This window comes from Cadophora gregata, assembly GCF_030347475.1.
Source record: "Cadophora gregata isolate MNR1 chromosome Unknown scaffold_8, whole genome shotgun sequence".
Taxonomy (NCBI): Eukaryota; Fungi; Ascomycota; class Leotiomycetes; order Helotiales; family Ploettnerulaceae; genus Cadophora; species Cadophora gregata.
This window is the reverse complement of record NW_026695931.1, coordinates 814,719-836,966: the sequence shown is the minus strand read 5'-3', so window position 1 is coordinate 836,966 and position 22,248 is coordinate 814,719. Positions and strand designations below refer to the sequence as shown.

General features: G+C 48.1%; 9 protein-coding genes across 9 annotated transcripts; 3 read left to right on the top strand and 6 right to left on the bottom strand.

Annotated features, from left to right (window-relative positions):
- Positions 1–1,379: 1,379 nt before the first annotated feature.
- ONS95_013812 (uncharacterized protein) lies at positions 1,380–3,055 on the bottom strand. Its single transcript, XM_058507459.1, has 3 exons — positions 2,715–3,055; positions 2,307–2,666; positions 1,380–2,261 (listed from the first exon to the last, which is right to left on the bottom strand). Exons 1-3 carry the CDS (start codon positions 2,889–2,891, stop codon positions 2,028–2,030), a joined length of 771 nt encoding a protein of 256 aa, XP_058356628.1. The 5' UTR covers positions 2,892–3,055; the 3' UTR covers positions 1,380–2,027.
- A 389-nt stretch (positions 3,056–3,444) lies between these two features.
- ONS95_013811 (uncharacterized protein) lies at positions 3,445–4,974 on the top strand (the record flags this gene model as incomplete). The annotated part of the gene is made up of 3 exons (XM_058507458.1): positions 3,445–3,774; positions 3,833–4,142; positions 4,199–4,974. 3 exons carry the CDS (start codon positions 3,445–3,447, stop codon positions 4,972–4,974), a joined length of 1,416 nt encoding a protein of 471 aa, XP_058356627.1.
- Positions 4,975–5,335: 361 nt separating this feature from the next.
- Positions 5,336–7,771, bottom strand: ONS95_013810 (uncharacterized protein; the record flags this gene model as incomplete). The annotated part of the gene is made up of 4 exons (XM_058507457.1): positions 5,336–5,861; positions 6,009–6,375; positions 6,501–7,256; positions 7,348–7,771. 4 exons carry the CDS (start codon positions 7,769–7,771, stop codon positions 5,336–5,338), a joined length of 2,073 nt encoding a protein of 690 aa, XP_058356626.1.
- A 926-nt stretch (positions 7,772–8,697) lies between these two features.
- On the top strand, positions 8,698–9,700 carry ONS95_013809 (uncharacterized protein; the record flags this gene model as incomplete). The annotated part of the gene is made up of 2 exons (XM_058507456.1): positions 8,698–8,770; positions 8,829–9,700. 2 exons carry the CDS (start codon positions 8,698–8,700, stop codon positions 9,698–9,700), a joined length of 945 nt encoding a protein of 314 aa, XP_058356625.1.
- Positions 9,701–10,773: 1,073 nt separating this feature from the next.
- Positions 10,774–14,706, top strand: ONS95_013808 (uncharacterized protein; the record flags this gene model as incomplete). The annotated part of the gene is made up of 5 exons (XM_058507455.1): positions 10,774–11,876; positions 11,959–12,789; positions 12,840–12,876; positions 12,939–13,270; positions 13,329–14,706. The coding sequence occupies 5 exons, from the start codon at positions 10,774–10,776 to the stop codon at positions 14,704–14,706; spliced, it is 3,681 nt and encodes a 1,226-aa protein (XP_058356624.1).
- Positions 14,707–15,367: 661 nt separating this feature from the next.
- On the bottom strand, positions 15,368–16,454 carry ONS95_013807 (uncharacterized protein; the record flags this gene model as incomplete). Its single annotated transcript, XM_058507454.1, has 2 exons — positions 15,368–15,829; positions 15,900–16,454. The coding sequence occupies 2 exons, from the start codon at positions 16,452–16,454 to the stop codon at positions 15,368–15,370; spliced, it is 1,017 nt and encodes a 338-aa protein (XP_058356623.1).
- A 125-nt stretch (positions 16,455–16,579) lies between these two features.
- Positions 16,580–17,283, bottom strand: ONS95_013806 (uncharacterized protein; the record flags this gene model as incomplete). Its single annotated transcript, XM_058507453.1, has 3 exons — positions 16,580–16,795; positions 16,859–16,951; positions 17,008–17,283. 3 exons carry the CDS (start codon positions 17,281–17,283, stop codon positions 16,580–16,582), a joined length of 585 nt encoding a protein of 194 aa, XP_058356622.1.
- Positions 17,284–18,292: 1,009 nt separating this feature from the next.
- Positions 18,293–18,559, bottom strand: ONS95_013805 (uncharacterized protein; the record flags this gene model as incomplete). Its single annotated transcript, XM_058507452.1, has 1 exon — positions 18,293–18,559. One exon carries the CDS (start codon positions 18,557–18,559, stop codon positions 18,293–18,295), a length of 267 nt encoding a protein of 88 aa, XP_058356621.1.
- Positions 18,560–18,984: 425 nt separating this feature from the next.
- Positions 18,985–20,244, bottom strand: ONS95_013804 (uncharacterized protein; the record flags this gene model as incomplete). The annotated part of the gene is made up of 1 exon (XM_058507451.1): positions 18,985–20,244. One exon carries the CDS (start codon positions 20,242–20,244, stop codon positions 18,985–18,987), a length of 1,260 nt encoding a protein of 419 aa, XP_058356620.1.
- Positions 20,245–22,248: the final 2,004 nt, after the last annotated feature.

Here is a 22,248-nt window from a genome sequence, read left to right as displayed (position 1 = left end):
AGATTTGATAGCCAAGCTCACTCACAGCCTAACAGGATTAAAACCCTGAGCAGCGAGATTGGAATAGATGACAGTTACACAGGTACGTCTGCGTGGTTACTCGACCTTACATTATTTTCTTACTGCGGCTCGTTGCCAAGCAACAAAGGAGCAATGGCTTGGCCTTTTGGCTGTGTGCTGACTGCATGTCAGCCGGCTGCGTCTCCAACTAGGTATGGATGGGGCACAGCAAAACCAACTTCCGCAGTGAATATCATGTAGAAGCAAGCACGTTGGCCCAGGAGTGTCTGGAGTTGCACATGTTGCTTCGATTGTCGGCTCCTTCGATCCCAATACTGGCATCCCAGGGTCTAAGTTCCTGGGCCTAGGAATCAATTACGAGGTCCCTGGGTCCGATCTTGTCCCCTCAACTGCCGAAAACACACTTTTCTAGGGCAGAGCGCTGAAGCGAGGCGCTAAGGCTGCCTGGACGACAACAAAGCATTCGAATTTCAGCGTTCTTCGCTTAATTGCAGGGTCTCGCTACAGGTGTGTTTGATACGGCAGTTGGGGGGCTATCACTGTAGATGTAGGGAAACTTGTGGAACTAAATGTGTAGCTGGATAATGGCATATCCAACACATACGACCACAGACTAAGAAAACTAATCTACACAGCTTCAGAAAAATTATCATCAACAGCCTGAAGATATGTCTCAAGAATTCATATCTGAGATCTCTTTCGAGAACCTACCACGTGATCTTTTCGTCCAGTTCTTGCCTACCTACTTCCAAGAATCGGGCCTTCAGATCTCGGACTATTTATTTGAGTATGTTTGAGTTCAAAGTGCCCGACACACCAAAGGAAAGGTCAGTTTCTCCGTAAAGTAGTCTCTATACACTTCTGTCCGCCAGCCACAACATCTTTAAAAATGGTAAGCAGAGAGCAGCAAGATGTAACGGTCAATATTTACTCGGTGTAAACACGTGGCGGTTGGGATCTCGAAAGATCAAGAAGTAGATGTATCACGTACGGGAGAAGACAGTTACTAGTATGGGTGAAGATACTATTTGAAGTTGAGCACGGAGCTCCTATCTAATGGCAGACGTGCCAGTCTAATATAGGACCTTCGTCCTGGGTGCAAGCCTTGCTACACATCTTGCAGAGCGCGCGCGCCCGCGAGCTTGTCTAGCAAGCTAGCACATCGCGTAATCCATGATTGCGCGCAATTGCCTGACTTGTAAACGAGCCCAATACTATATCAAGGAAATCCTCCTGGAGGTTCTACTGGAACAAGTCCCTGAGCCTAAGGTCATGCAGTCACGGGATACTGTGTAACACTAAGTACCAAGGTAACATGGGTACCAAGGTAACATAGGTAGCGAAACTGTTAATTCATACCTCTAGACTCAATCCGATGTAGCGCTGTGTCCGCAATCTCACATACATCGAGACGTTTCGTCTCACTTTAAATATATAAAATACCGAGAACACTGCCACATACGACCATAGGCTGGTGAGAAATGGGCATCCCGTCCGCTCTGCCATACACAAGCACCAGACCGGTGGATTAGTAGTTGGGTGGGTGACCACCAGCGAATACCCACTGTTGTATGTTTTTTTCTTGTTTTTTTGCGGGGAACCAGACAATGCATTCTGCAACTTCGTGGAATGAACTCACTCCACGTTATCGGCTTCAGACCGGGACATGTAAAACAGGATTGCAATAAATTCAAGATGGGGTCGTACAAGTCTGTGACGTTACTGCTCATCCCCACAATCACAGGGATCACCCTATAGCAGAGCGTCGAATTCTGTTGTCTTTTCCAATATCTCAAGTAGCTGCTTTGTTCGGCTCCTGACTCGAATCCAAATCGCCAGGCTGATTGGGGTCAAAATCTCCAGCTAGGTATTTGTAAGGTTGGATGAAGTCCACAAAGCCAAGATTCGGAGACGAGACTGTGTATCCCATTCTCATTTGGACATCGAATGGCCAGGACAAGACTTTATCTGTCGAAAAGGCGAGGTACGCATTCTCCTATGATATATCAGCACTCAATCACGACCATATAGTACAAGGGTCGTACCTCCTGTCTTAGGTAGCCGCGAATGAAAGAAAGGTCGTGGACCGGACGATATTGGTCGGCGGTTGAGTTTTGTCCACCAGCGTGGTACAAGCCGCCTAGAAAAGCCAGGCAATCGCCCTTCTCCATCACGGCGTACCCAATCTCGTCAATCTTTGGAATACGGTCTGCACCCCACAGATGAGATCCAGGGATCACCTATCCAGCGTCAGCAATTTCGCCCTTTCTCTTCAATATACATACTTGAGTAGCGCCATTTTCAATAGTTGTGGCAACACCAGGAATCAAGAACGAAAGTTCGACATCAGACCCAACCCGGTACCCAGTCTTCGTCTGATCTCGATGATCTACATGGAAGTTTTTGTCGTCTCTGTGCAGCCTCTGAGCCTTTCCACCAGGTCCAATTCGCACTGTCAGCCCAGTGTTGAGGATTGCGGTACTAGTGTATGTGTGCTTGGTCTCGCCATAGTAGTTATGGGTCGTCTTGTCAACAAAGACACTCAGCAGTTTGGAGACGAGTGGATCTACAAGCCATTCTCTTGCAGTCGGTGACCGACCGATGAGACGACAGCAACGTCTAGTTTCTGGTGGAAATAGATCTCCCTTTGCTTTCTGTCAGCGAGTGTCAATTTTGTCAAGGAATTCGCTTGCCTTCCAAGGCTTGTCTTTCTCTAGGTAGGGCAGCGTGTCCGCATTGACCCTCTCAACAGCTTCAACACTTGCAAAATTCTTGATAATAACACCACCGTCTTGAACAATTGCCTGAATGATCTTCTCTACCTCATCTCGATGAATGTATTGTATAGAAGGTCTTTCCACAGAACCCATCTTGGCAAGTAGTTTATGAGGAGCAGGGAAATTAAGCGACTCGGGTAAACGGGAAAGTCCACGAAGGAATTCAAGTTGTTACAACGACAACAACTCTCCAAAAATCTCCAGGAACTCCACTTATATATTCTCTGTATCCTATGATGTCTTAAAGATATCGACAGTGGGGTAGATAGACTTGACGCTTAGAACCGGTCTGGGCTTATCTTTCTTATCGTCCGTCGCATTGAACTTGGTGCTTCTCGACCCCGCTCGCTTCGTTACGTGAGGCAAGAGATCCCGAACATCTTCAACTTCCTCCCACTTTCGACACTTTCAACCAACCCCCTCTCAGGCATCTGTTCGTTAAATCTATTTGATTGCAGTAGGAGACCACGGATCGTGGATCTCAAGATAACATTGCTAACGCCGCTGCTGCAAGGCTGTTCCTTCATGGCCTGATTCTTAGCGAGAGGCATTGAGTGACTTCTTCAAATTAAAATATCCTGGAATCTTTATTTTGCCTTTGTCTTCTAAGCTATCACATTTCGAGCCTCTACACATCAACACCAAGATGTCAGAATCTCAATACGACGTCATTGTCGTTGGAGCAGGTCTCAGTGGTCTACAAGCTGCCTACGATATTCAACAAGCAGGACTTTCTTGTATTGTCCTCGAAGCGCGTGATCGAGTGGGAGGAAAGACCTGGTCTGTTCCATTGGCCAATGGCAAAGGATGTGTCGACATCGGTGCAGCTTGGATAAACGATACGAATCAATCGCATGTGTATGCATTAACAAAACGCTTCGGAATTGAGCTCCTGGAGCAGAACGTCGATGGAGATTGTATCTTTCAGGATAAAGATGGCGCTACACATGCCTTTCCTTATGGAACGTCACCAAAGGTACTGGGATCTCAAAGTTTCATGCCGAGTATTCAGATCTGTGACTGACAGTCAACAGTTCTCAGAAGCTCAGGTCACGGATCTCGAAAGAATTCGTGATATCATCCATGACCTCTCAGTAGCTTATGGCTCAAAAGCCAGTAGCACAGAGAACTACGACCAGATGTCTTTGGAGCAATTCGTAATCAGTAAAGGAGCTACTCAGAAGACAGTAGACATGGTGCGTGTCTGGTCTCGAGTAATGACTGGAATTGAGGCCACGGAGATGAGTGCCCAATTTTTCATCGAGTATACCGGCAAAGGTGGGGGATTGAAGCAGTTACGCTCAGATCAGAAGCACGGTGGGCAGTATCTGAGATTTAGGAAAGGTACGCTTCCATTCCCTCAGGCCATTCAAGTTGATCAACGGTTCTGACAACAACAGGAACCCAACAAATGGCCATCGGTATCGCTGCTCTCCTCAAGCCTAGGACAGTCCACCTCTCTACGCCCGTATCCTCAATCACTGATTCCGGCAACCGTGTGACCGTTACCACCACCACAGGTCAAACTTTCAAATCCAAAAAGCTCATTCTCAGCATCCCTACACCACTTTACAAAGACATCGACATCTCGCCTCCCTTCACAGGAACCAAAGCCATCATCACCTCAAGTACAATCCACGGCTACTACAGCAAAATGATCCTCTGCTACGACACACCCTGGTGGACCAACCCCTCCTCCACCAGCCCCAAATCCTGCGGCCTCGCAATATCCTACCAAACCCCCGCCGCCGTCATCAGAGACACATCCGTCCCTGCAGATGGCCACTACTGCCTAACCTGCTTCGTCGGCGGGGCTCCCGGCCTCGCCTGGTCCAAACTACCACAGCACGAACGCCGTGCTCAAGTCCTAGCTCAAGTCTCCAACATCTACAACAATAAAGAGGAAGTGTATAAGCTAGTGGAGATCTTTGAGCAAGAGTGGAGTAAGGAGCAGTATAGCAAGGGGGCGCCTTGTCCGGTCACGGGGCCTGGTGTGCTTACTAGTGTGGGTGGGTCGAGTGCGTTGAGGGAGGTGGTAGGGAATCTGCATTTTGTGGGCACCGAGACGAGTGGGGTTTGGAGTGGGTATATGGAGGGTGCAGTGAGGAGTGGGGTGAGAGGGGCGGAGGAGGTGGTGAGGAGTTTGAAGCGGGAGGTTTTGAGAGCGACGCTGTAATTTGGTGGAGGAAAGGACTGTATATAGCTTACAATTGACTCGTTTCGAGGTATGAGTGTGGAATCACTGTTCTGAAATGACCTTCGGGCACTCTTGAAAGATTCCAAAACGTCGCTAATCCTAAAGAAACTCCGAGAACAGTGTAAATTAATGACGATTAGAGTAAATGTTGTAAAGTTGACCCTGAGGCACCGTTCCTCATCCGGGAAGGATCAGTCTGTATCATCCAAACAAAAAGAAATACAAATATGCAAGGCAACCAAGGAGATACAAGACTTACCGACCCGTTATCAATTACTTCTCCAATTTGCCATGGATCAGTTCCCTAGGAAAACCCAGAAGATAAACCCAGCCCCTGGCTTCAAACAATGGTGATCGTCCTCTGCTCTTTCTTATGGTCATTCCACTTGCCGCAACCATTCGCATATCCAATTCTGGCAAAAGCACCTGGCACGATATCAGACCTAACAAGAACAATCCCATACACATCTCCCTTGTCCTCATACACCATCAAACAATGAACCTTCCCAAACACCGAAGGATTTCCTCCCGCCTTGACACAAGATCGTCGAAGCGTTGATTCGACCTCGCCATTGGGGAGTCGCACCTCGCAGTTTTCCAATACGGTGTCAGGTGTCATGCTGACCCATGCTTTGGGATAAGTTTGGTCGGGCCACATGGTGTAGTTGAAGTAGCCGGTTGGGATGGGGGTGTTGATCGTGGCGGTGATAAAGGAGCCAGTGAGGGTTATTGAGGCGTCAGAGACTTGGCCGAAGGGGTTGGTGCTTGTCAGTGACGCGTGGGTATCGAGGACGGTGATGAGTGATCGGCCGGATAGGTGGAAGTTGTTTTTGTATTCGAGACGACCGGTTAGGGAAGCCCATGACCTGCGATATGCGGACTTGTAGTTAGGGAATGGGTTTCATGTGATGTAGAGCATTTGTCGTGGGGAACTGTATTTGACATGTACTGCGTTGGATATATATTTCAAGGAGAGAGGGGGTAGCGATAAGCTATGATCGGGAAAGACTTACCATGACGGACAACCGTTCTCTGTCGATATTGGTGGTGGACGTGTAAATGCCCCTACTTTCTCAACCCCCCAAGTATCTGCGGACCAGAGAAGATCCCGTGCAATAACATCCTTCCACAATCCAGCAAGATACACTGAGCCTGTGATCTGATGTATTCTCTCTGCAGCACCGCTAATTGCTGGAAGTTTATCTGAAGCAAAAGTGAGACTGCGCTCTGAATACGTCTTGACAAGCTCATGCCACTGCACGAATGGTTGGCTGCCACTGACGGAAAAGGCTCGAGGCAGACTAGCGACCCATGACGTTGGTAAACGGCTGTGATCTTCAACGTGAACTTCTTCGTCGCCTTGACATTCGAAGACAAGTCCTGAGGGTTAAGAGAGACAAGTCAGCTCCGAATTTAGGCGCTTAGACGAGGGCGACGGAGATGTAAACAGTAAATCGGTAAACAAAATGTGAGACTGCCCTAAGAGAAGGATTCGTAGAACCTACCGGTTGGTGTGTAATGCACGATCCTGGTTGATAACGAGTTCTCCTGCCAGCACCAAGCACGTGTGGAGAGCGGACCAAATTTATGCTCGTGTTCCTCGCCTTTGTTACTCTTATCCACCTTGTATGCCACATATCGCTCTCGTAATAACGGTCTAACTTTGACTTGATGGGTGTCACCTTTGTACGAGATTCGGAAGTCTCGGTGGAGGTTTTTGGGATCCCGGGGACAGAGGAAAGACGTTGCAGGATTGGGCGATGAGGCAGCTGCAACAGTGAGAAAAGCTTTCTGGTAGTAATTTCCCATTTGCGCGGCTTCCACTCCCCAATCCGCCTTGTCATCCTGCAGAATGCAAAGGGAATCAATCCAGACCCATCTGACCTGGAGTTCTCGAGCGATACTGATCGCATCTTGGAAAGTTCGAGGCAAGATATCCCATTTGATGTTCTTCTTCATAGAAGTCAAGTTGCTTGATGTAGTTTTGATGATCTCATGACCACCCCAGCAATGGCTGAGAGCTATGTACCGGCCTGTACCTTCCAAGGCTCTGAGCTCGTGTAGTTTGACGTCTTGAGTTGCAGGGAGCTCAACGTCAATGACACGAGTTGGCAACGGTGTTTTGAGAGCCTTGCAACTCTGATGACCGCTTAAACACAGTGCTATGCGCTTTCGAAGAAATTCGTAGCATTCCTGGGATCCCGAATGCGAAGACAGGTCGAGAGTGTTCCCCAGTTGTGGCCAAAACGGGATGTAGTGTCCTACGTGGAACATCAACAACTTCACGTTCCTCCTTTCCGCAATGGGTAAGGTCACCACACTCGACTGGAAGAATGAAGGAGAGTAACCTACCACTTGAGGCATATATCTCTAACCGTCTGAGGGCTTGCGCTGTGAGCCACTGTCCTGGGACGTTCTGACTAAGATCAATCTCCAACACCTTCAGATCACCATACTGTACTTGCAGTTCCAGCTCCACTCGGGGCGACTTCTGCGCCCAGTCACCCACTCCAGGGACATAGTAGCTGCACACGCTCACCAGCAATGCACAGTAACAGCAACCTCGACGTGCACCATCTTGAATGTCTGTGAAGCGAAGAGGAAGCCATCCGACGACTTGCATTCCCTCATGACCTTTCAAGTTCATATCATTGCAGACGCGACAGGAGTTGGTGAAGCGGAGTCTCCATTGCCGCTTTGCGATGTTCGATATACCACGTTTTGCTTCTTCAGCATAGTGAGAGACATCCTCTGCAAGCTCATTCAAGTCTGGCATCGTGGAACGCGAGAAATGTTGAATTACACGCCTCTACACGCATGCGGTCTTCAGATGTGCTTGACCCATCAAGCTCCAGGCTGCATGCAGATGGTCAATGCAGGCGACAAAACGAGGAGACGAAGCGGCGCGTATGGAGCTCAGTCTTCACCTCTCAAGAGGCCCGACGAAATTCTTTTTGACTGTCATGTTCATCAAAGGTGATCGAATGTTCCACGGATTTGACAACGTCAAGTGATGTGAGTAGTACCATACACGTGAAGTCTGTGCTGACAAATCCGAACAACCTCGAAAAGGGGAACTACCAGTAGTATCCAGGCACGAAACCTTATTATCTCCTTCCTTCATTCCTTCGCGCTCACAACCACAGCATGAGCCCCTCCCCATTTCCACATCAAGCCTGTGTCACCTCTGCCGAACAGATTAGTGCAAATAAGTCTCCATGGATCCAATCACAGTTGTTGATGATATGCCGTGTCTTGGCACAGGGCTGAAAAGCATGTCTCGAACTGGGTAGACGAAATCCTAAGAACGCCTCTGGAAGCAAACGTTCGGCTTTGGTTCAGGGGTTAGAAATAACATCCCACTAAGTTATGTATGTCTTGATGGCGTCTCCCCAAGTTTTCCCTTCAAGTGTTTTCGTCCCCGATCTTTCCGCGTCTCTCCCTCGATCGTCACTCTTTTGAAGTTTCAATATGCCTTCTTCTTCTCGTTTTCATATCCAATCATTCGTTTGGTTTTCTCTTGTCGTTCTTTCGCAAGTGCAGAATGTACTGGCCTTTTCGCAGTGTTATTACCCCGATGGATCTATCCCCACGGACTACATTTGGGAGCCCTGCACGGGCGCTGAGTTCTCCTCTTGCTGTGTGCCTAGCGAGGGAGACATCTGTCAACCCGATGGTTTATGTTATTATCCATTGACAGGAATGGTATATCGTGGAGCGTGTACAGATCGGACTTTCAAAGACCCTTCTTGTAACGAGGATATTTGCGTGACAGGTAAGTTCTAGCTGTTGATTCACATCTATATGAGACTAGATCTCTGATACCTGGAAAGGCTTTGAGACAACATGGCAGTGGGCAGTTCAGTGCGAAGGATCTTCAGATATACTTTGTGGAACATATGAGGACGCATATCATGCACTCCCGACGTGTTCAGCCAGTGCAGCAACCGTCACGACTGGATTTCAGACTACGAGGTCAACAACAACGGCTGGGCGATACACCCCACCTCCGTCGCTTGACACGAGTCGCTTTACAGTGATAACCAGTTCCTACACAACTATCATCACAGCAACAGCTCAAACGACGACACGTACAAGCACATTCGAAAGCACAACGACTAGTGCTATCGCACAGAGTGCGATCCAATCCACAGAGACGACAGGAAAAGCATCTAGTGGAAGTGGAACTGCAGCGGGAGCATCGTCAACAGGAACATCACCTCCAAAATCTAGCTCCAGCTCCTCAGCTGGAGGCGCAGTGACTTTGACCACTGGGGTTCTTGTGGCGGTCATTGTCGGTCCAATCCTCGCGATTGCAATCTGCATAGGGATTTTCCTATTCATACGCAAGAGGAGAGCAGCCAAGAAGAACGAAGCTATCAGGCTCAACTCTGCCAACTATCCGCATCCGCCTCCGAATGGACCAGTTGGAGCAGACCAAGTCTACCCATATGAGGTTGACGTCAATCAAGCTTCCGGGCCGCCGCGCCAGCAGTTCAACTATTATGGGCCGAAGGTTGACACGCATGAGGTAGATGCTCAGACCACGGTGATGAAGGAGAAGACTCCTGCTGTGAGCGGTGTTGCGGCGATGCAGAGGCCATACCACGAAGATTTGAGGAGTCCTGCTCCGACATATACGGAGGCTTTAATGCCAGTTGAGATGGATGCTACGCCATCGGTGAGGAGTCAAACGAGACAATAATGCTGCGATGCTGGAGTAATGGGCTGGGAATTTGTTTGGATTGCATGGTATTCGCGTAGAGCCAGTGTAACGTCTAGCCTGGTGTATATTGCTCCTTTGATATGGCACGCCGCAATGCCCTCATCTGGTGAATGACGCACAAACTCCTTAAGATCGGAATTACTACGACGTGGAAATTAGCTCATGCCTCGAGTCCAGAGGCGCAAAGCATATTCATGCCTTGAAGACAAACATTCTTCTCGAATACGGCTGGTCAGATGGGGTTAGCTCAGCTCATGTCTTAACTCTCCCTTCCCGGTTTTCTCTCCAGAAAACCATCCCCAACAAAGTTCAATTATCCATTCAAAGAGCATGACTTCTCCAAAGACCCAACTGGCTTTTCAATATGTAGCTTTGATCGCTTGTTCATCCGAAGATCCACCTTGACAGCTCGATACACTTTTTTCGGCGCCCCTCCAGTGACGTAGGGTTCTCGCACACTGCAGCTCGGAATCCCTGCTCGATCGTCTTCTCGATTTTCCGATGTCCTTCAACTTTTCCCCATCCCATCTTCTATTCACAATCGAGTCATTTTGATTCCAAGACACGAGTCAAGTGACTAGTAATATGGACATTCTTTTCCAAAGGGTCTTGATTAGCGTATGGCAAGCGCAGCTCTGGCATGCGTGGGTACGTACCGGCTCCGCTCTTTATTAGGGTTTGTTTGGAGCGATTTTAGACTGTGTTCTGGATCCCCAAAACAGATTTGGCGTCAGTATCTATCTCAACGTCCATCTTCCACGACGGTAAGCAGCTATTGACCCTTTTTTTTCTTCGTTGTCTCTTGCTACATGTACGCGCTGGCAAGCTTCTTATTCCTTTATTTCGAGCCCGAGCCAGATATACTGTGATGCGACGCGATGCGCTCATGAAATGCACCCCGCAGCGTAACCTTAATCGGCGTTCCTGCAAATCAATTGTGGTTGCGCGCAAAGATACACCACTTCAGAGCGGATTTGACGAAGAGGCTTGGGTGGCGACGGGTTCAATTTGGTCGAATCGCGACCGGCTTGAAGAACCAAGGAGAGGGTGGGATGTCTGCTTCAAGGCACCCATCAGTCCAGGAGGATGAGGAAGCTCGGCGGCAGGCAAACAGAGATATGGATTGGAGTCCAGAACCGGCGAACAGCGATGGCAGACCACAGCTGGGACTCTTCGAACTTCTAGACATAGACGATCGACCTACACTCGTCTTCGACCTCACGAAGTCGGCGAAAGCGACTCCGATATACAACAACCCGGGCTTGGAGAAGATACCGCTTTTAGGCTTGAAAGTAGGAGATGAGATGCTAGCCACTGCAGCATCCTCGAGAGATGCTGAGTATACGGTATTCCTGAGATGGGCGACATCTACAAAGGAGGGCGGGTCTCCGCACATGAGCTATTGTGGGCTGTGGTGGACAACGCATACTCTGAGGGGCCGATGGCGAGTTGTGACAGGCGCAGAAGGGGACGAATATGAATACATCAGTGCAAAAAGACGGCAATCTGAAGCGCCAAAGCTCGGAAGGACACATACAACAGCTAGTATACGACCTTCACACTCCCCTACACAGTCACGAACGAGACTTTTGTCAGACGACTCCCTGGAAGCCCAGATTGCTGCTTTTCGACTTCGTGAAGGCCAGAAACCACCAAATAGCGGGACGGCCAAGCTGACGATACCCGAAAGTATTCAAAAGTCCGAGACGCTCGACCGCCTGGATTTCATCAGAGCCTACCCGGAGAAAATCCCCTCCGCTCACCATGAGTTTTTCATGGAATTTGACTGGGCATCCACTGAGCTAGGCTCAATCAGTTCGTGGGGTGCCACACTCAGGCGTCGAGTCAACTTCCTCATGAGTGATCCACGGCCGGCAGCTATGTTTTGGGGACGGCAAAGAACAATGATGTATAATGAGCCATACATGCATGTCACTGGCCAGAAGCATCCAGGGATGATGGGCAAGATATTCTCAGAAGCATGGGGAGAGATTGAAGGTGATTTCATTCCGGCTTTCGAAAAAGCATATACGACTGGAGCTTCTACTGTGCTTGATGACGCTCGCTTCTACATCGAGCGGCATGGGTATCTTGAGGAGACATACTTTTCGATAGCCATGATTCCATTTCTTGGAGACAACGATGATGTAGCCTTGTAAGTCCCTACACGTTTGAAAGTTATGACCACTGTTGTGTGATTTTATCTTTAACACGTATTTGTCTGATATTCACCATAGCTACAATCCGGTCTTTGACACAACCCGGCAAGTTATCGCAGATCGTCGTATGGCCTTTCTTCTACGATCAGGCCAATACATATCTTCATCTCGAGACCCGCAAGATTTCTGGCAGCAGTTGATGTTCTCTCTTCGTGCAGATCACCCAGACTTGCCATTTACAGTTCTCTACTCTGTAAACCCCGATATCAGTGAATCTGCGTCCGAGGCATCCGATAGCAGCGCAAACCGAAATTGGATCCTCCAAGGAAAAATTCGGATCCCTGACACTTGTTCAAATATCCCTCCCGCTGCAACCGACCAATCAATGGAGCTGTTCCTTCCGACCTTCTTGGAGTTGGTCAGATCAGACAATCCAACGTTGCTTCGAGTTGAGGATAACTCACTACCAGAATTTATTGCTCGAGATATGGAAGTTCCAGATGGAGCGCCTGAAAAGGCTGCTGTGTTCCTACCTATTCGCTCTACCGCAGACAATCTTTTGGGGTTTCTCATACTCGGTTTGAATCCTCGAAGAAGATTCGATGCAGATTATAGAGTTTTTATTGAGCTATTGACTCGTCAACTTGCTACTTCTCTCGCTGTTAGTATCTTATCTCAAAGATTAAGTTCATTTGCTGATCAACCACCAAAGTCTGCAGTGCTGTTTGAGGAGGAAATTCGACGGGCGGCTCGAGATCGGAAATTGCTAACTAAAAGACTTGCCCTTCAAACACACGAAGCTTTAGAGACCGAGACTAGGTTCCGACGGATGGCCGATCTTGCTCCCGTTGGAATCTATCACATTGAGCCTGATGGACTGTTGGTGTACTGCAATGAAAATTACTATGAGTAAGATGCTCTTAAACGCTAACCGACTCCCGCTGACTTCAGTCATGAAGGCTCACTGGGCATCCTCGGGATTCATTTACACCAATGGTATGTACAACACAAATTCGTAGTAAACTAATCTCATTCACAATTGCTAATTCATATATCAGAGCTGGTTAGACGTTCTATTGGAAGAAGACCTTCCATTGATGAGCCAGGAATGGGCTAAATTGCTCCGAGGGGAATCGGTTTCGTTTGAAATAAGACTCAAAAGACCCTTCGTGCCCGAGGATCTCGTTGATGGTGAAAAGGTGGAGGGTTTTACTTGGATTCTGGCTGCTGCATATCCGGAGCTTGCAACAGATGGGACCGTTGTTGGAATTCTTGGATGTATCACAGACATCAGTCGACAGAAGTGGATGGAAGGCTTTCAGAAGCGGAAAATGCTCGAAGCTGTTGAACTCAAGAGGCAACAAGAGAATTTCATTGATATGACATCGCAGTAAGTCTCTACCAATCCCCCGGAAGAGGCTTCAGTCGTTGCTAACATTCGCATCTAGCGAGATGCGAAATCCACTATCAGCTATTGTTCAGTGTGCTGATTGGATCGGCACCTCTCTTTCGCAGTTCGACTGCGATAAGAACGATGTCATCATTCCGAGAGATGTCATTGAAGGCTATGCAGATGCGACAGAGACGATCGTTCTGTGTGCCCAGCATCAGAAACGAATCATCGACGATGTATTGACACTCTCAAAACTTGACTCGGACCTCCTGATCATAACTCCCGTCGACGTCCAACCAGTTTCTACAATACAGGCGTCCCTGAAAATGTTCGACGTCGAGATCCAGAACAGCGATATCGACCTTCGATTCCAGGTTGACAATTCCTATGCGGATCTAGCCGTCGATTGGGTGAAGCTCGATCCTAGTCGACTTTTACAAGTTCTCATCAATCTCGTCACAAATGCGATCAAATTCACAATGACTGAGTCAAGGAGGAAAATTGTCATTATTCTTGGAGCGTCTCCTCAGCCTCCGACGAATGGCAGCATCGAATACCTGCCTCGAACAGCCAACCGCCGAGACATGACAAAAGGGAGTGCTTGGGGCACAGGGGAACCAGTCTATCTTCACGTCGAAGTCCAAGATAGTGGTCGAGGTCTAAATGAAGTCGAGCGAACTCTGCTCTTCAAGCGATTCTCGCAAACCTCACCACGTACCCACGTTCAATATGGCGGATCTGGTCTCGGGCTGTTCATCTGTCGGCAATTGACAGAGCTACAAGGTGGTCAAATAGGTGTGACGTCCTCAGTCGGTGTCGGAAGCACCTTTGCATTCTACATCCGCGCACGTCGCTGCAGACGACCGACCGCATCCCTCTCTGCACTCTCCGCCGATCGCATTGACGTCCCACGAGTCGTCAGCCCCGAAGTTGTAGAGAAGCTCCGCACCAGTGTCCTCCAGCCGAGTCTACCATCCGCACCAAAACACGTCCTAGTTGTAGAAGACAACATCGTAAACCAAAAAGTCCTTTCTCGACAACTCCAAAGCGCAGGCTGTATCGTCTCCGTTGCCAATCATGGCCGTGAGGCCCTCTCCTTCCTCGAGAAATCCCGCTTCTGGAAAGGTCTCGAGGTCGACGGAATCGAGCTCTCGGTCGTACTTATGGATCTCGAGATGCCTATCATGGACGGATTAACCTGTGTCAAGATGATCAGACAGTTGCAAAGAGAGGGTAGTATTGTTGCTCACGTGCCTGTAATAGCAGTCACAGCCAATGCGAGGAGCGAGCAGATCTCTACGGCCAAGGAGAGTGGTATGGATAGTGTTGTTACGAAACCGTTCAGGATACCGGATTTGTTGCCTGAAATGGATAGGCAGATTAGGAGTGGGAGTGACAGAGGGTTGGAGAGGTCGGCTTCGGCGCCGGTTTAAGTTCGACAGCACAAAGACTAGTTTTGTAATGTGGTTTGCATTTTGATATGGGACAGGACAGGTTTGATGATCATATACCATCACATGGAGTACGGCGTGCAGGACCAGAACAAGCTTGTGTATACAGCGGATTGACAGCATCTGGAGGGTATTATATGAAATGCTTGGAATTGATGAATATATATGCGATTGGGGTGGAGTACAATGGATACCATGTCTTGAGGATGCATTTCTTGCTGCACTGACGTTGGAAGTGTGAGATTTCCGAAACAAGAGAAAATTATCTGATCTGCTCGATAAGTTTCTAAAACCTCTACTAAACAGTCACGACCAGCCATGCACTGACAACTCTCCTAGAATTCCAGTCTCCTTTTCCAAGAAAATATTTCCCCACCCGGCAGTCGGGACCTAGCCACCGCATCATCTTCACTCTCACCACCACTCAAAGCGTAATATAATAACACCGACTACTAGCATCATACTCCATCTCAAATTCTCTCTCCATCTCATCGACCGCAATCTCGTACTGCCTCGTCACATCCAGCTCATACGCTCCGTCCATCGGACTAGGCAATACCAACGCACAGATGAATTTCCGTCCGTCTTTTAGTTCGATACCCGTTGATGCGACGGATGGCTTGGGATTGGAGGATTTGTCTTGTTAAGATTTTTCTGGGGTTTGTGCTTGGGATTGAGTCTGGGAAGAAGCGGAATTCGATGTTGAGTTGGGAGTTGAGCTGGAAAATGCGCCAACGGGACACATGATCATGAACTTGGAGAGGTATTGAGAGGACATCTTGCGCTCGATGAACATCCCTGGGCAGAGACGTTGTTGAAAGGGCACACTTGCTGTGTCTTTCCCACTACCGTCCTCAGACTTCTGTGTCTGTATATCTGGTACTTTCGCTTGCACCCCCTTTGTTTTGTTGGAGGTACTGCTGAGCACTTTCCGAGAATCGATATGTAGACGCCAGAACTTGTCATAGAAAGCTCGGGCTTGTTCTTCGGTAACTCCAGGCGTTTTTAGACACCGTGTTACGAACTCGCCTTTGGGGAGGCGGCAGATCTGGATTCCGTTCTCTGTTGGTGCGAGGAGGGGGGAGTTGATTGGTGGGTTGCCGGACTGAGTGTTTGGACCTGTCAGTACTGATCTTACTCCCAAGTGTTTAGGAATTGAAGTATCGTGGGCTTACATTATCATCGATCCAAGCTTTTAATACTGTCGAAGTCCAAGTCGACGGCATATCTTCCTTGTGCTGAGGCTTCTTGAACGGCGGAACTGGGATTCTGAGCAGCTCGGCGTAGCGAAAAGTATTCTTCGTCGGTCCAACATCAACAATGTTCGGACTCAAACATGCCACAACAGCTGTCTTGCAATGCCGATGACCTTTTGTATCAAAAACATGTTTCAATACCTTCGTGAGAGTACTATTCCGATACGGAATATGAACCGGGTTTGACTTTCCACCAAGACCCACCTGCGCCTGATCCATGTACCACATCGTTCTCCCTCGAATACAATCTTTCAGCGTTGATAAAGACTTATGGATCTCACGCGATTCTCTCATTCGATCGGCACTGTGCTCTTTAGTGTCGGCTGCTGCTTCGCTGCCTGCGAGGTCGATGAGAAAGAGTAGGCCGTCGGGAGTTTCCGAGACGTCTTTGTTGACAATTCTGATGCGACAGACGGCGTGCGTGCGTGAGGAGCTGTCATTTCGCAGTGTTGGTGCGCTTTTCCGGAAGGACATACTTCGCTCGATCAGGTCGATGAGTTCGCTGGCTGATGTGACTTTGGGCTCAAGAGCGCCAACGAGTTGAGTTTCACCGAAACTGTCTTGCAGGACGCTGATTTTGTGGCGGTCGTTGAGGAGATCTAGGAAACGTTAGGGGACAATATGGGGTAATTATCTGGGAGCTTACCCGATGCTACGTTCCCAGCAAGGTCAAAGACCGAGATATGAACATCACGATTGCCTTCCAGGCCACCGAAGAGATCTTTAGCAGCTCGTCTCTCGAGAGCGTCGAGCGTAAAGGTCTTTCCAGATCCAGTCTGACCGTAAGCAAACAAAGTGCTTATGCCGCCTCCCCACTACAATTTTGTCAGCTCTCTCTGTCAAAGTATTCTATCGAAAACGAGGAACTCATAGCTTACAGCCCAAGGAATCAGAGCTCCGCAGAGATCATCATAAATCTGATCTGACGTACTTTCCGGCCCATACAACCTATCAAACTGATAGCTTGAAGTCTGCTAATTAATCAGCGTCATGTTAATTTCCCGACGAGCTCGTTCTTCGTACTTACGGTCACGGCTGGTGGGCCTCGAACTTTCACCCTCAACTCATGAACATCCGCGACCGCGGCCTTCTCTCTCGCATACACACTTGGAACATGACCAGAGTCTCTATCTTGTTCAGATAGCGGTCTTATTCTCGCCCCTATGGTTGTGTCCGCATCAGAGAGTGTCTCTTGAGATATGGTTCCAGCGCCTTTGTTTGCGAGTTGCATGGAGGATTTCTGCTGAAAGGCTGCGACTTGGCATAGGTACGAAGCCTTATTTGCGAGAAGAAGAGCGTCCATGATGTTTATGATAGGACTTTTTGGGAAAGAAGAATGACTGAGGTTGCTGGTTAGAGGTGGCCGCTGGGGTTTATAAGGGAAGGATAGTTTACGGGTACCTGCATTCGGTTGGTTAGTCACAAAGGCAAGCGAGGCGGGCGCGTTTCATTCCCCAGGCAACCGCGATTGTTCAAGGTATCAAATACTGCTGCCTGCACATTTCTGCGAATCTAAATTCCCCGATTGATGTTCCCTGATCTATCATACAGATTTCCCTCTTGATCGGCCTCGAAAAATGATTATTCAGAAGGAATGAGGGAGCTATTCCGGCTTCTTCGCCACACGGAATTAAAGGGTACACTTCCCTGTTTACCTCGCTTATGTCCAGTCAAAGTCAATTAACCCGTTACCGGCGTATCCAGTCGAGATCGGATGGTCTTGATACAAATAACACTTCCTACCCCAGCATAAAGACGTTTCCAGCATGAAATTTTCTCTGTTGGAGCTCAACCAAATATATCGTCGGTATTCGACGGCTTATCATGGCCGCCACTTCGACCAGCATCCTTGAGAAGGAAAGGAGAACCATGTCTGGTGTAGAATCCTATGGAACGTTTTAAGTCAGCATTGTAGCTAATTAAGTAGATAGAATGTGAAGTACCAACCGTATCTCGAATCAGGCTCGCGAACTTCATACATTGGACCAAGGAAATCACCAATATGTCGCTCCAGCGACCAAGCCCAAAACTTGTTCTTCTCATCTCTGAGGGCATCACCTCGGGTAGTTGATAGAGGACCCGGATGGACCGTTTTGCAGATCTTATAAAAGTGGACTGATGTCAACGCAAGACAGACGAGGCCGAAATCCTGGACGCGTTGATAGTGCAGCTCGAGCGTATTGTGCTCCAGTATTCTGAGGATTTTGAGGTTGATTTCGTTGGGGAGAATCTTGAGGATTTCAGGAGAACTATCTGATCAAAATGCTTATGTCAGTTTGGTAGCTCCAGGCCTTGAGCGGTGATCAAGGTGATCAGAACTTGCCTTTTGTAAGTTGGATTTGGGCCGTGCCTTTGAGAATAATTCCTGCTCTCTTTGCCTTCAGACATTTATTGCGGGTGATCAGTCTAATTTCAGCAGGGCTTGGTGGAACATATGCTTCGCGTTTATTGCCGGAGGGGTTGCGACGAACTTGATTAGACTCGCGGGTGAACGTCAACCTTTTTGGCGTGATCAGGGCGCTACCGGGGCAGAGTTTGAAGGGATTGCTTAGCATGTTGAGACCTGAGGGAGCTGGCATTTCGCTGATAGTGTTCGTAGAGAGCTTGAAGGATATTTTGGATACAGTTCGACGGATTAGAGGTTGTTAAAGGAGCCCGAAAAAAGACTATATCGTCAATCTGACAGAGCCCGTCCACAAACGATGGTGACTTTATCGTCATCTATCGACACGATAGAGGTGAATGACGGCTTATTCATGCAATATCAAAACATAGTCTTGTCGCGTCTGCCACGTTTGGTCTTGACAAGAAGGGGGCCAAGAGATATAGGAATAAATTCACATGCTGAAAGGTTCTCTAAATGATATCACGACTCAAAGGTTAAGAAAGAGTCACATTTAGCAGCAAAAAAATGGTAGAAATGGTAAGAAGCGCAATTCATTGAAAGTCGAATTCGTTTGCGTATTTACAGGGGGAAGGAATAGTCGCCTGGAGTCATGAGACATCACGCCGAGTGCTTTTCCAGAAAGGTCTCAAACGCAGCTTTCCACTCATCGTTGACTTCTTCTGAGTGCATCGAGAAACTCTGCATGCCCTCAACAATGAACGACATGTCTGAAAGCAACATCTCGGCGATCATTGGCTCCGTTTTACCACCAGCATGTTCTGTCTCTGCCAACATAACAAAGTCTTTGTACTGTTTCATCAAAGACTCAGATGTAACTAAGCTCTCAAGTACAACAGGGTCAGTTTCAACAGATCCAGGGACCAGGCGGTCAAAGCCTGCCATCTGTGGGAACTGAGCAACCGCAGGGAGCGGGGCAGCCAGTACACCATCGAAGTCGATCAAGCCAACGATATTGAAGTCGGCATCCACCAACAAATTGTGGGGTCCAAAATCCCGATTGGCGAGTGCAAATTGCTTCTCCATCGGTCCTCTTTCAGCATTGATCGCCATCAAGCGTTCAACAAGTTTGGGAATCGCTGTGAAAGCTTCAGATTCTCTGACCTCAGAATCCGCTTCTTCGCTGGCGACTGATATCAAATGATGACTGACATCTCGGTAATAGTTCAATGCATTATCCCATGGACCTAATCCAGTTTGTATCTCAGGCCCTATCACGAAACCGTTGCCTTCCTGGTACAAAGCACCGATCTTGTCGAACGTCAGCGATGCTAGGTCGACTTGAATACGTGCCATCTGCATGCGGAAGTTCAGGTCTTGCGCCAGACTCCCGAACTGATTTGGAGGGCAGTCTAGCATGATACTTTGATCCGAAGCTAGGTTTCCGTGAATGTAGCTCATAAGGATATATGGTGCGCCGATATCGTTGTCTATATCCAGATCATAATGGTAAACATCCGGAACGAGGGTGCTTGTTTGCAGCCTGCTGCTCGTATCTGCTATTTCTGATTCTTGATGAAATGCTGGCTTTGTGTTCTTCAAGAGCTTCATAGTCGCAACTTCACTCTGCATCGATCGTACAGGATCAAGAGCCTCTCTATTCCCGAAAATCTCCTTCAGCTCGGGAAGCCGTAAGCGAGCAACCCATTTCGTCCCGTCCGAAAATATGAGCTGTCGAACCATGTTGAAGTGCCCGATGGAGAAGTTCTCCCCAATTCGACAAGGAATTCCATTGTGAAGAGTCGAGACGAGCTCACAAAGACGATCCCAATCTACATGCTCCTTGAATGAAATGGCGCGTGTATACAACGGGTCATCAATATCATCATCTCCCGTACCAGTCCAGGATTCACTTCCCATTTTAAGAGGTAGAGGAGCCGTGACGGTGGGACTAAGCGTAGCCATTTGTATTTCGGTTGTGGTGGCGCGTTAAGGAATTGGTTGAATGTCGATTTTGCTAACGGATTATTGGTACCTTCTCGTGGCTTCCCAAAGAATGTTATACACTTTGGATTTAGTGTTCCTTTGTCCAATTCAATGAAAGTAGCTCGTCTCTTGGAGGCTTGGTGCAAGAACTGGAACAATATGAAGAGACAAAGGGCACAGTTTGTTTCTCTTAGTTGTTTGAACAAACGTTTACTTCGACAAGCAAATTATTTGTCTATGAAAGGCTTATGCACGAATCCGACGAATGAGAACTCAAATCGTAATACCTAAGAGATGTACATGAAAAATGTGAGATATTGTTCAACAGTCGCACCAAAGCAAATGTAATTAAAGCATATTATGATATCAATGAAGTGGGCCCTAGTCCTTAGAGCACATAATCTAGATGAAAGAACAGCTTTCAAAGATAGGTTTGCTCTACAGTCATGGCAGCCTTCAGTACAGCAATTCCATGCCTGGAGATGTCATCGTCACATTGCTCAGCGAGTGTCAAGCTGTTTCCATATCCTGTTCAAATGCGTACAGTAATCTAGCCTATACACCATAGCTTGACCTCGTAAGCATAAAAGCACGTTGTCATTCTCCCAAAACCAACTGTCCACAAACACAACTGTCCAGGAACATTGATCTCAAGCAAGACTTATCATCCACTGATACCACATAACTTACACCATGACGAACAGACATGACACTATGCAGCCCACACAAGATCCACATGATCCTCTTGTCAATGAAGCTGTCGCCTCAGAGACTGACCAACCAGTCCTCGGCTTAACATACAAACTAAAGTGTAAGAAGTGCCAAACTCTTGTCAAAAAAGGTAAGAAGTGCACCAAGTGTGGTACCAAAAATTGATCGGTCAGTAGTTCTCTTAACTAATCAGCATTACATCCGTACATCCATGAGATTAAATAATAGTGGAAGTTTGAGGCCACTGTGCCTGGACTTTTCTTCAGTTACCTTTATTATCTAAACTTTTCTTTTCAGAATTCAAATCATTCTATGAAAATTTCTCTCTACCAGTCCCAATAAATGCGCCGTTAGTGTAGGCAGACTGATAATGTGAACGTGAAGTACATGGTGTAGCCTTTCCAAACGAAGCGAGGACGACTGCAAACTGGATGAATCAAACGCTGAGCAGTTTCCAAGCTCGCTTTGATTCATCTCGCAGAAATATGACGGAAACTTGTCGTCCGATGTCGTGCATCATTTTAATCTTGCTCTGATAATCCATGGTCACCCTTAAGCCTGAATCTAAGAACTATCTTAGAATTCTGTTTGGAAGAGAGAATCGGCAGATGGCGGGGTAAAACTCCAGAGATGCTCACAGCGAGCCGTGCCTCTATCATACATGAGCTCTGAAACACTAATACATGCCGCCCAGCCAACGCCCATCGTATCAGCAGTCAGGGTGTCCAGACTAAACTAGATTTCAGACACATCGGTACGGACCGCGGGAAACTAAAAATGGCTTAGGCTCTTCCATTCATCTTCCTCATCTCGCAACTCTTCATCGGATGTCATTGTTGAACGACAAGAAACGCCTATATTGACATCAGAGCTTTTGACCAGTTTCCTTATTTTGATGTTATCCTACTTGTAGTATCTCGAAATGCCGAAGGCGAAGCCCGGCAAGATCTCCGGACTTCCGCCAGCCGCAGTTGCACAGTATCGTATCATCCCGCCCTCTCGCCCATGCCTTCTCCAGTCCCATACCACACAACTTTTCTGCCCTGTCTCCTCTCATCGAGCAAAGCAGCCTTGCCAATCATGCGTTCCAAACCATCGGGTTTTTCAACGCTGTCGAAACCCCCCTGATGCAGCACCAAGCCACGCTCCACACCCTGCAGGCCGTTGCGCGCGCCTCCCACACCAATGGGCTGAGTTTTCTGCACGTGTCGTAGGCTGATTGGGGGC

Coding starts and splice junctions, on each gene's coding strand:
- ONS95_013812 (XM_058507459.1), bottom strand. CDS start 2,891: ATGGGTTCTGTGGAAAGACCTTCTATACAATACATTCATCGAGATGAG. Junction 2,667..2,714: donor AGAAAGACAAGCCTTGGAAG/GCAAGCGAATTC, acceptor CAGAAAGCAAAG/GGAGATCTATTTCCACCAGA. Junction 2,262..2,306: donor TTGAAAATGGCGCTACTCAA/GTATGTATATTG, acceptor GACGCTGGATAG/GTGATCCCTGGATCTCATCT.